The sequence below is a fragment of the Oncorhynchus gorbuscha genome, linkage group LG21 (assembly GCF_021184085.1).
Source record: "Oncorhynchus gorbuscha isolate QuinsamMale2020 ecotype Even-year linkage group LG21, OgorEven_v1.0, whole genome shotgun sequence".
Classification (NCBI taxonomy): Eukaryota; Metazoa; Chordata; class Actinopteri; order Salmoniformes; family Salmonidae; genus Oncorhynchus; species Oncorhynchus gorbuscha.
The window spans coordinates 50555577-50568726 of record NC_060193.1 but is presented as its reverse complement, the minus strand read 5'-3'; the positions used below and the strand labels follow the sequence as shown (position 1 = coordinate 50568726).

General features: G+C 44.0%; 1 protein-coding gene across 1 annotated transcript in view; it reads right to left on the bottom strand.

Annotated features, from left to right (window-relative positions):
- LOC124008502 (FERM and PDZ domain-containing protein 4-like) overlaps positions 1 to 13150 on the bottom strand; it is a 37532-nt gene that overhangs the window by 10083 nt on the left and 14299 nt on the right. The window contains exons 2-6 of the mRNA XM_046319819.1: positions 10958 to 11074; positions 8641 to 8804; positions 4199 to 4301; positions 3306 to 3351; positions 3083 to 3187 (exon numbers count right to left, since the gene is read on the bottom strand). Coding sequence (XP_046175775.1) covers positions 3083 to 3187; positions 3306 to 3351; positions 4199 to 4301; positions 8641 to 8804; positions 10958 to 11074 — 535 coding nt within the window. The remainder of the gene's footprint in view (positions 1 to 3082; positions 3188 to 3305; positions 3352 to 4198; positions 4302 to 8640; positions 8805 to 10957; positions 11075 to 13150) is intronic.

Sequence of the window (13150 nt, the reverse complement as noted above, 5' to 3'; positions counted from 1 at the left end):
AACGGAAATATCACATTTACATAAGTATTCAGACCCTTTACTCTGTACTTTGTTGAAGCACATTTGGCAGTGATTACAGACTGAACTCTTCTTGGGTATGACGCTACAAGCTACAGGCACACCTGTATTTGGGGAGTTTATCCAATTCTTATCTGCAGATCCTCTCAAGCTCTGTCAGGTTGAATGGGGAGCATCGCTGCACAGCTATTTTCAGTTCTCTCCAGAGATGTTTGATCAGGCTCAAGTCGGGGCTCTGGCTAGGCCACTCAAGGATATTCAGAGACTTGTCCCGAAGCCACTCTTGCGTTGTCTTGGTTATGTGCTTAGAGTCGTTGTCCTGTTGGAAGATAAACCTTTGCCCCAGTTTGAGGTTTTGAGCTCTCTGGAGCATGTTTTCATCAAGGATCTCTCTGTACCTTGTTCCGTTCATCTTTCCCTCGATCCTGACTATTCTCCCAGTCCCTGCAGCTGAAAAAAAATCCCCAAAGCATGATGCTGCCACGAGCATACTTCACCGCAGGGATGGTGCCAGGTTTCCTCCAGATGTGACGCTGGGCATTCAGGCCAAAGAATTCAATCTTGGTTTCATCAGACCAGAGAATCTTGTTTCTCATGGTCTGAGACTCTTTAGGTGCCTTTTGCCAAACTCCAACCAGGTTGTCATGTGCCTTTTACTGAGGAGTGGCCTCCATCTGGCCACTCTACCATAATGGCCTGATTGGTGGAGTGTTGCAGAGATAGTTATCCTTGTGGAAGGTTCCCCCTTCTCCACAGAGGAACCCTATTGCTCAGTTTGGCCGGGGCAGCCAGCTCTAGGAAGAACGTTGGCAGTTCCAAACTTCTTCCATTCATGAGTGACGGAGGCCACGGTGTTGGGGATCTTCAATGCTGCAGAAATGTTTTGGTACCTTTCCCCAGATCTGTTCCTCGACACAATCCTGTCTCGGAGCTCTGCGGACAATTCCTTCGACCTCATGGCTTGGTTTTTGCTCAGATGTGCACTGTCAACTGTGGGACCTTATATAGACAGGTGTGTGCCTTTCCAAATCATGTCCAGTCAATTGAATTTACCACAGGTGGACTCCAATCAAGTTGTAGAAACATCTCAAGGATGATCAATGGAAACAGGATGCACCTGAGCTCAATTTCGAGTCTCATAGGCAAGGGTCTGAATACTTATGTAAATAAGGTAAATCTGTTTTTTAGGTTTAATAAATGTGCAAAAAAATCTAAAAAACAGTTTTTTTTGTATGAGGTACTGGGTTGATAAAGAAAACCTTTTGTTTAATCGATTTTAGAATAAGGCTGTAATGTAACAAAATGTGGAAAAAGTCAAGGGGTGTGAATAGCAATATCCATACTAGCACACCATTTACAATGCATCCCCAATAAATTGTTTCATTTGAACTGATATGCTGATGTGTATATTGTAAGAGAGCCTTACTTATACAAATAAAATACAAAGATATAATTCATGTGAACCAAATATACAGTTGAAGTCAGAAGTTTACATACACCTCAGCCAAATATATTTAAACTCAGTTTCACAATTACTGACATTTAATCCTAGTAAAAATTCCCTGTCTTAGGTCAGTTAGGATCACCACTTTATTTTAAGAATGTGAAATGTCAGAACAATAGTAGATACAATTATTTATTTCAGCTTTAATTCTTTCATCACATTCCCAGTGGGTCAGAAGTTGCCTTAAATTGTTTAACTTGGGTCAAATGTTTTGGGTAGCCTTCCACAAGCTTCCCACAATAAGCTGGTGAAACCGAGTCAGGTTTGTTGGCCTTTCCAGTTCTGCCCACAAATTTTCTATGGGATTGAGGTCAGGGCTTTGTGATGGCCACTCCAATACCTTGATTGTGTTGTCCTTAAGCCATATTGCCACAACTTTGAAAGTATGCTTTGTAGACATTGTCCATTTGGAAGAACCATTTGCAACCAAGCTTTAACTTCCTGACTGATGTCTTGAGATGTCTTCCTCATGATGCCATTTATTTTGTGAAGTGCACCAGCTCCTCTTGCAGAAAAGCAGTTTGTTCTTCGGCTTGCAAGCCTCCCCCTTTTTCCTCCAAACATGATAGTGATGATGGTCATGATGGTCATTACGGCCAAACAGTTCTATTTTTGTTTCATCAGACCAGATGACATTTCTCCAAAAAGTACGATCTTTGTCCCCATGTGCAGTTGCAAACCGTAGTCTGGCTTTTTTATGGTGGTTTTGGAGCAGTGGTGAGCGGCCTTGCTGAGCGGCCTTTCAGGTTATGTCAATATAGGACTCGTTTTACTGTGGATATAGATACTTTTGTACCCGTTTCCTCCAGCATCTTCACAAGGTCCCTTGCTGTTGTTCTGTGATTGATTTGCACTTTTTGCACCAAAGTACATTCATCTCTAGGAGACAGAACACGTCTCCTTCCTGAGCGGTATGACGGCTTCGTGATCCCATGGTGTTTATACTTGCGTACTATTGTTTGTACAGATGAACGTGGTACCTTCAGGCATTCGGAATTTGCTTCCAAGGATGAACCAGACTTGTGGAGGTCTACAATTTGTTTCTGAGGTCTTGGCTGATTCCTTTTGATTTTCCCATTATGTCAAGCAAATGGGCACTGAGTTCGAAGGTAGGCCTTGAAATATATCCCCAGGTACACGTCCAATTGACTCAAATTATATCAATTAGCCTATCATAAGCTTCTAAAGACATGACATAATTTTTGGGAATCTTCCAAGCTTAAAAGGTTTAAAGGCACAGTCAAATTAGTGTATGTAAACTTCTGACCCACTGGAATTGTAATACAGTGAATTATAAGTAAAATAATCTGTCTGTAAACAATTGTTGGAAAAATAACTTGAGTCATGCACAAAGTAGATGTCCTAACCGACTTGCCAAAACTATAGTTTGTTAACAACAAATATGTGGAGTGGTTGAAAACCGAGTTTTAATGACTCCAACCTAAGTGTATGTAAACTTCCAACTTCAACTGTACACAAATAACTTGCTCAGTTCAGTTGGTGGTTAAAGGTCAAATGGATCAATTCAATGGTCAACCATGTGACAGGAGGAGAACTTACCGGAACCTGACCGTTAATGATGACCTCTTCTGCAAAGCGCACTTTGACCGGATTGGACTTGAGCTTGGCTTTTTTGGCTGCACTGATGAACGCTGATTTGGGCGACTGAGAACAGAGAGATTTAGCATGGAGGTCAGGATGAAACCAAATCCCCGTGTCGGGTGTGCAACAATGTTACATCCTGTTATTATAACCAGCAGTTCTAAAAAATAAAGATACTCACAGGGTACGGCTGGACAACAGTCAACATAATGGACTCCTTACAGTTTCTGGAGGGAGAAAAGCACATTTAATTGACTGATAGTCACAGTGAATGACTTCAATTTAATGGCAACGTAAACAGGAAATCAATGATTTCCAATCCAATATAATGAACTACACGCGCACACAGGCACAGACGCTCACACACGCACGCATGCACACATGTTTGGAGGCACACACACGCATGGACATACATACACACACCATATTCTGGTATCTGGGAGGGATGAAATGTTATTAAAAATGTTCACGTCTCCACAAACAAACAGGCAAGAACACAGCCTCACTTCAGACTCTGACATTTATCCATTTCAAATGAAATGTCATGTCTGCTATGTTAGAAAGTATAATTACCCAAGCTTTTGGCTGAGTTCTGTTCAGTACAATTGGCTCTGAATATGTGAGAGATGCCCAATCAAGTAATGCAGTCACGAAAATGCAATGTTCACTTTTCAGAATTGAACACATAAAAACGACCGAAGGCCTTTTGAGAAAGTCTGGTCATCCTTCAGAAATACAACAACTGTCAGCCGTGTTTACACTCCACAGAGCATAATCACAAAATAAAAACTACAACGTGAAGGACAGGACACAAGATGTTCCCCCCCCTAAGGGTTCGGATGTGTCTGGGAAATTACAGCCATCAAATTACAGAATATTTTGTAACGTCTCTACTTTGTTAAGGAGACAGAAATAATGGTTTATGAAATTATTTTCTCAAAAGGAAAAAAGTGCCTGTAAAGTCTGGCGTCTAAAGGGCCATGGGAGATAACAGCTGTTGGCACAACTGGACATAGTTACCCATGATGAATACCCTAGATGAACAGAGACAATAAGACAGACAGACAGGGTCACCTGACGAGGTCGATGACTCGTTCCCTGGGCACTGAGCTGACTGCCTCGTCGTTGATCATGATGATCTCATCTCCTGGGATCAGCTTTCCCTCCGAGGGACCTCCTGCAAACACACACACACACACACACACACACACACACACACACACACACACACACACACACACACACACACACACACACACACACACACACACACACACACACACACACACACACACACACACACACACACACACACACACACACACACACACACACACACGAATGCACAGGCACACACACACACACACACACACTGTCAGGGATTTGTACATACATTTGTCGTAAACAATGCTGATGCACTGAGACGTTTCGGCTCCGTGTTCACGTTGTCTTCGGTTCAAATCTGGTTTCAAACATCAGCCCTACCCGCTAACACCAAAGAAAAAATGAACTCATGACATTTTTCTCAAAAACTCAGGTTCACTCAATTCCCAGGTGTGACACAGTCTCTCTGCGTCCCACTCTCTCCTGTGGAGATTACGAGCTTCTCAACCGGCTCTGGCAATTGAATCTCTCTGCTTGTGTTGTAGAGGCACAATGTAGTGGCACAGATGAAGATGGGCCTTTGTTCCCGATGCCTGCACCGATTCTGAAAGCGCTAATTATTTTCCAACAAGAAAGCCTGTTTCCCGTGATAGTGAAGTCCTGAATAAACGGATTGATGGATGACACTGGCTGAGGAGAGGAGACGTGGGGAGAGAGCGTAGGGGGCTTCAGAAACTCTCCCATCATCTGAATAGAATAGAGAGACGCTGAGAGAGAATCCCTCTGCCTTACTGTTTTGTCGTCTCAGTCTGTAGTCACACTAAGCACCGGATGAGCAACACTCATAAGTTGACTGACAATGTTACCTGTGTCAAAGTCTTTCAGTAGATTATTGGGATAAAATGAAAACAACATGGAATACCTAAAGGATCGATTGTCCAAACAACCATCATGTACTCCATCAGTGACTGGTGTTTCTCACCGACTAATATTCGCTGTACCTCACCAAAGATGTCAGATGAGAACAAAAAAGTAATTTGATTGGTGTCACTGCATGTCCAATTGCATCGTGTCATTTTAATTATCACACTAATTGACAGGGAAAAGCCACCACTACAGCACTGTGTTTCAGTGAGCTCATATACAGCCTAGCGGAGATTCAGTTCAAGAGGTAATTGTTCTGTCGAGAATTCATAATTGCTCAGAGGCTGCTATAGGCGAGATACAATCCATGGCAGTGGCTGCCTTATGCATTTATTGAGGCAGACAGATAGGTGAAATAAAAAATAAAAAATACATCAAATCAAATCTTTATTTAACCAGGTAGGCTAGTTGAGAACAAGTTCTCATTTGCAACTGCGACCTGGCCAAGATAAAGCAAAGCAGTGTGACACAGACAACAACAACAGAGTTACACATGGGATAAACAAGCGTACAGTCAATAACACAATAGAACAAGTCTATGTAGAGTCTGTGCAAATGGCATAAGGAGGTAAGACAATAAATAGGCCATAGTAGCGAAGTAATTACAATTTAAGAAATTAACACTGAGGTGATAGATGTGCAAGTAGAAATACTGGTGTGCAAATGAGCAAAAAAGTAAATAAAAACAATATGGGGATGAGGTAGGTAGTTGGATGGGCTATTTACAGATGGGCTGTGTACAGGTGCAGTGATCGGTAAGTTGCTCAGATAGCTGATGTTTAAAGTTGGTGAGGGAGATAAGTCTCCAACTTCAGCGATTTTTGCAATTCGTTCCAGTCATTGGGACGGCAGGGTAGCCTAGTGGTTATAGCGTTGGACTAGTAACCGAAAGGTTGCAAGTTCGAATCCCTGAGCTGACAAGGTACAAATCTGTCATTATGCCCCTGAACAGGCAGTTAACCCACTGTCATTGAAAATAAGAATTGGTTCTTAACTGACTTGCCTAGTAAAATAAAAAAAAATATAAAAAAATTGGCAGCAGAGAACTGGAAGGAAAGGCAGCCAAATGAGGTGTTGGCTTTGGGGATGACCAGTGAGATATACCTGCTGGAGCGTGTGCTACGGGTGGGTGGTGTTATGGTGACCAGTGAGCTGAGATAAGGCGGAGCTTTACCTAGCAAAGACTTATAGATGACCTGGAGCCAGTGGGTCTGGCGACTAATATGTAGCGAGGGCCGGCCAACGAGAGCAGACAAGTCGCAGTGGTGGGTAGTATAAGGGGCTTTAGTGACAAAACGGATGGCACTGTGATAGACTGCGTCCAGTTTGTTGAGTGGAGTGTTGGAGGCTATTTTGTAAATGACATCGCCGAAGTCGAGAATCGGTAGGATAGTCAGCTTTACGAGGGTATGTTTGGCAGCGTGAGTGAAGAAGGCTCTGTTACCAAATAGGAAGTCGATTCTAGATTTAATTTTGGATTGGAGATGTTTCATATGAAACTGGATGGAGAGTTTACAGTCTAGCCAGACACCTAGGTATTGTAGTTGTCCACATATTCCAAGAACCGTCCAGAGTAGTGATGCTAGTCAGGTGGGTGAGGGCAGCGATCGGTTGAAAAGCATGCAATTAGTTTTACTTGCGTTTAAGAGCAGTTGGAGGCCACGGAAGGAGTGTTGTATGGCATTGAAGCTCATTTGGAGGTTTGTTAACACAGTGTCCAAAGAAGGGCCAGATGTATATAAAATGGTGTTGTCTGCGTAGAGGTGGATAAAGGAATCACCCGCAGCAAGAGCGACATCATTGATAAATACAGAGAAAAGAGTCGGCCTGAGAATTGAACCCTGTGGTGCCCTCATAGAGACTGCCAGAGGTCCGTACAACAGGCCCTCCGATTTGACACACTGAACTCTGTCTGAAGTAGTTGGTGAACCAGGCAAGGCAGTCATTTGAGAAACCAAGGCTGTTGAGTCTGCCGATAAGAATGCGGTGATTGACAGAGTCGAAAGCCTTGGCCAGGACGATGAAGAAAGCTGTATAGTACAGTCTTTTATCGATGGCGGTTATGATATCGTTTAGTACCTTGAGCGTGGTTGAGGTGCACCCATGACCAGCTCGGTAACCGGATTGCACAGCGGAGAAGGTACGGTGGGATTCGAAATGGTCAGTGATCTGTTGATTAACTTGGCTTTCAAAGACTTTAGAAAGGCAGGGCAGGATGGATATAGGTCTGTAACAGTTTGGGTCTAGAGTGTCACCCCCTTTGAAGAGGGGGATGACTGCGGCAGCTTTCCAATCTTCAGGTATCTTGGACAATATGAAAGAGAGGTTGAACAGACTAGTAATAGGGGTTGCAACAATGGCGGCAGATCATTTTAGAAAGAGAGGGTCCAGATTGTCTAGCCCAGCTGATTTGTACGGGTCCAGGTTTTGCAGCTCTTTCAGAACATCTGCTATCTGGATTTGGGTGAAGGAGAAGCTGGGGAGTCTTGAGCAAGTAGCTGCGGGGGGTGCGGAGCTGTTGGCTGGGGTTGGGGTAGCCAGGAGGAAAACATGGCCAGCCGTAAATAAATGCTTATTGAAATTCTTGATTATCGTGGATTTATCGGTGGTGACAGTGTTTCCTAGCCTCAGTGCCGTGGACAACTGGGAGAAGGTGCTCTTATTCTTCAAGGACTTTACAGTGTCCCAAAACTTTTTGGAGTTAAAGCTACAGGATGCAAATTTCTGTTTGAAAAAGCTAGCCTTTGCTTTGCTAACTGACTGCGTATATTGGTTCCTGACTTCCCTGAAAAGTTGCATATCGCGGGGACTATTCAATGCACGGGGACTTATCGCAGGGACTAGATAGATGACATCACACCAGGGCCAGAAGTCTCATTAGAATTAACACGACCCTCATATTCCTTAATAATTCTCAATCATGACATTTGTGGTTATTGAATTGTATTGTTGATCAAACAGTGATTATTGGATTATTGATATACACCCTAGGCTGATAGAGACGTGACATGTGCTTGGAGCCAAGGACCACTGCTTACAAAGTGCGGAGCGTGAAAAGCCCCATGGCATCAATGTCATACTACAAGCATGTGACAACGATTGAACTGCTCTTATTAACCAAAATACAGATAATGTTACCGACACTTGAAAGGTCGATGGGAAAGCCAGAATTAACCCAAGGATGTGAAGGTATCCATAACACATACACTAGAATGTAATTTCCATTGACTAAAATGCCTTTGAACACTTTGTACCAATATCATGTTCAGTAGATTTCTAAACTTCATGTAGGGATAATATCTGGATATGATCCCATGAAACAGCTACGGCCCTGTTCTGACATGAGAGTGTCATGTATATTGATATGGTTTTAAATTAGAGCTCTTCAGGTGAGTTCGGTCAGTGATGATCATGGGAGAGGGAGGCAGAGGGATATACCAGGAGGGGTCATGGGAGATGTAGGCAGTTGGTGGGACGTTGATGCATACCAGGCGTAACAGAGCGTACCACCACCGGTTTCTCACTTCCGGCCACGAAGCCAAACCCCAGGACAGGGTCCCGTCTCATCTCCACCAGCCGAGGGTCAGGGGGCACCAGCTGCACCCCATCCAGACGGTGCACCTCCTCCAGGGAGCTGCTCTGGGAAACGTGGCTGAGAGGAAACAGGAACAGGCAACGCATCATCAGAGACAGACTCAATAGGGGAGCTTCTCAGTCCAAACTGATCCAACTGGAGACTAATGACACCAGAATGATTCTGTTATTAACTCAAGTAATTATTATTTGACCTTTATTTATACAGGTAAGTCAATTAAGAACACATTCTTATTTAAAAACAATCAGCAGTCTGGCACCCTGCATCTGGGTGGGGTCAGCAGTCTACAAATAGACACTTCCCACTTAGATAACTCACACATCTAATTTACACTGTGCTACATAACACTCCTAAACCATCTGACACACTTCCTCATGCAAGCATGTACGCACAATGGGTCAAAGGTTGAAGTTCACTGTCTGGCATTAGTGATGTGATCGGGTGTGGCATCCTACATTTGTGCTTCTGATGTACCCACTTGCACCATGTCCACAGTCCACATCCTCCATGTTCGTGTTTTTTTGCCCTCTCTTTACCTATTCCAATTGGTTCTGTCCACCCCCCCTTCTAAACTAATGTCTATTGGTTCTGTGATAATATGAAGTATCTCTGGGTTATATAATCCATTACGTTTTTTTTGGCACCTCCATTCTCTCTCTGTTCAAGTCCATTTTCTCAGGACTAGTTTCAACACATTTTCACTACTTTACTGTAGCTCTCCCTCTCCTAAATCTGTATTCTGATGAATCGTGTTCAGTCCCGTACCCTAGGTGAGCTACACGCAGGCATATCGATCACGGTTTCATCTCCAAGAGCTGGGCAAATGGTCAGAGTTCATCTGTGCCATGGAAGGTTAAATGCTGATGTTGCAGCGGATCCACACAGACCGGGACCAGGTAATCCATACATGGGTATACCAAGGGCACAGTAAACACCGGAATGTCTAATATTCCCTGGATATCAAAGGATAATATCAATAGTGTGGACTGTCTGGGATTCAGGATTCAGTGTACTATCATTATCCCAAGCGCACAGAGAGGGTGATGTATTTGAAATCCACTCAGTCCTTTATGCCCAACAGGGAGACCCATCTATTACACTCGGGCCAAATCAGAGAAAAATATCGCCACAAAGCCAGATATATTGCTCTGAGACCAGCCATATATTATCCTCCTAATAGCTGTCTCATACCTCCGATGGTACGGCTCGCACATACACACCCACGTGCACACACACACGTAGGCAGGCAAGCACACACATTCCCCTTTGCCACGAAGGAGAACAGCAACATTCACTAAACCTGTAACAGGAGGTTGTGCTAGGTTAGGTTAGGAGAACAATCCATTTATTTCTCGCGCCTAGAAATCCAATTGTCACGCTCCCTTATCTGCACTCCGGTGTCACCTCTGTGAACGCCACCCCATCCTCACTTGGGATCAAAGAAGTCTCCGTGCTAGTGACACGTCTAGAGATAGGAGACAGCAGTCTTTCCTTGTTCAGAGCTCCTGTGTCACTCAGTGGGGAAAAGGTGTGTTTTATGTATCCACAGAGGTAGTAAAAGAAATCAGTATTCTGAAAGAATTCAAGACACTGAGGCAGTCTACGTCAGACAGGGATGAGGGGATGGAGGTGGGGTGGGGGGGGGGATCAGTATTCCAATGGCATACTGTTGATACAGGACACGGGAGAACATGACAAAATTGGAACGACGGACCTTTAAAAAGATAAACACTACACTAGTCCTCATAATCCTTAGGAATCTCCATTACAGCGCAGGTGTTCCCTAGCACCTGTCATAACTGACGTTTTGAGTAATCACACTATGAAGCATGTAGTGGAAACTTGATCAGAGGTTAATTTCAAGTAATCATACAATGTAGGTGATCACACACACACACACACACACACACACACACACACACACACACACACACACACACACACACACACACACACACACACACACACACACACACACACACACACACACACACACACACACACACACACACACACACACACACACACTCGCTAATTATACTGTAAGGCACACTCAATGAGCAACAGTGTGTCATGTGTTATAATGCTACAACAAGTGATTTGAATGTTAATAGCTGAGTGAGGTGGACTTGAATTAGGCCTAGAATCTGCAACTTTTTTTTTGGGGGGGGATGTTGTTGTACACCCCCCTGGGGAGGGATGGTACTTACTTGCTGAAGTAGTCTCGGCCGTCCCTGTAAGAGCCCATGTCCCAGCCATAGGGGGGTCCCGGCAGGGAGCCCCAGGATCCAGAGGGGTGAGGCCAGCCCGATGATTTGGTCTTGTGGCTGAAGCAGAGGAAAATGAGGTGTAAGGATGATCGTATGGGCATCTTACTAATATGTGATGTTGCTGTAAGGAACACCTTTCTCAGAGCCTACCCACTACTGGACCACGGGACATTATTGTTCCTAGTCCTTCGAGCTGGATATCTACATAGCTTAACATAATTGGCTGCTACGGTCATTACATAGCCGCTGTAGCCAAGTCCTGCCATGAAATTCTGTTAAGAGTGTGAATGCATGAGGCGGTCAGAGAACCCCGAGACGACCGTCGGACGGCTCACCGTAAATTACATTAATGGTGCAACCGAGACGTCAAGGCACAACAGGCTTCAAACTAATGCTTGGAGATTTGTGAAATTGGTTGCGTATTAACAGCACTAACATTGGCATCCTCTCTTGGATAAACTTTGCATCAAGTGTGCCTAGAATCAAAATGTATATCATTGTCATTCTCGACTCTTCACAGGGCCAAATCATACAGAACATACAATAGCCACCATTTGTTGATTTGTTATCACAGACAAAAGATTGGCTTCCAAGCCTTGAGGTAGAAATAACACTGTCATGACAGTTCAATGACAACGCCAAGCTAGGGCACAGTGGAACACGGAGGACATCATGTCAGAAACACACAGTAGGTGACAAACACCCACAGATTGATGTGTCACAGTGTATTCATTCACACTCTGGCCTCCAGCCACGCCACGCTGCATTGATGTCTGCTGAAAGACTTTACACATGTAAAGCACAACGTGGTAGCACAACGTGGTAGCACAACGTGATAAGGCACCATACGGCAATATGTAGAACAATAACGACAAGATCAGACAACATGTTTTCATCAGTAACCTTTCTTTATGGACACAAAACCCCAGTGAAAACAATTTAGCGTGGATTTTAATCAGCTGATACTTAAATATCCCTCAAAAATATCATACTTATAGACTTAATGGGTTGACTACATTAAGCCATCAGTGGGACAATATCAACCCCATTATCCCATCATGGGGGTGGGTTTCAGAGAGCCAGCTCTGCAGTCGGTCGGCATGCTTGTGTCTCAGCGTGTGTCTCATTGTGTTGAAGAGGCTTTTGGTCTAAACCAAACTGCTGTGGCGGATTCCGAGCTGAGGCCTTCATCTCCTAATCCTCCACATCAGAGCCAAAACAAATCTACCACTGTGTGTGTGTGTGTGTGTGTGTGTGTGTGTGTGTGTGTGTGTGTGTGTGTGTGTGTGTGTGTGTGTGTGTGTGTGTGTGTGTGTGTGTGTGTGTGTGTGTGTGTGTGTGTGTGTGTGTGTAGTAAGAGGATTTAAAGGAAGAGGAGGAGGAGAGGGAGTGTATGAAAAACGCCATTCCACTAGAGATCTGATGTCACAGCCTAGCAGGGAGCAGAAGGGGCGAGACTGTTCCTCAAAAACAGTTGATGTACAGAAGGCAACGGGATTTGGGTATTGATGTGGGAACCCTGTGGTCAATTGTTTTTGCAGGAAGGAAAAGTTGTGGGAGTTAAAAAGAGGAGAAGACTATGAGAATAAGAGATTCAAATGATCAGTTCAATGATCATCATCATCATCATCATCATCATCATCATCATCATCATCATCATCATCATCATCAATCAGAGCGGCTGTACTTTGTATGAATAAAAAAAGCAACCATTGACCCATGAAGCCTGTAATCAATATGAAACGTGGGCCATGTAGCAACACTTTTCAAGGAAATCGAAAAGCACTTTCCCTTTCAGAGGTAGAATTGGTCATTTCTGAATAGCTTTTGCTGCAACCCCCCCCCCCCCACCCAAAGATAGCAGAACCACTCAAGGCCTTGAATCAATCATTCTGATTCAACGGCAAAAAGGTCCCAAAGAACTAAAACTGAGCAACAAATCTAAACGTAGACCGATTATCTCTTGGCCATTCTGAACAGAATGATGGTGAATCGAGTCATTTCCAAAAGTTGTTTTAAGATTTGGGCTCATAGCCTAATGCTTAGCTGTGAATGACAGCCAGTCTCATGATGACACATAGTCTGTTGTATGATGGTCATAGCCTCCTGAATGAAGTCTTACATCCTATTGCT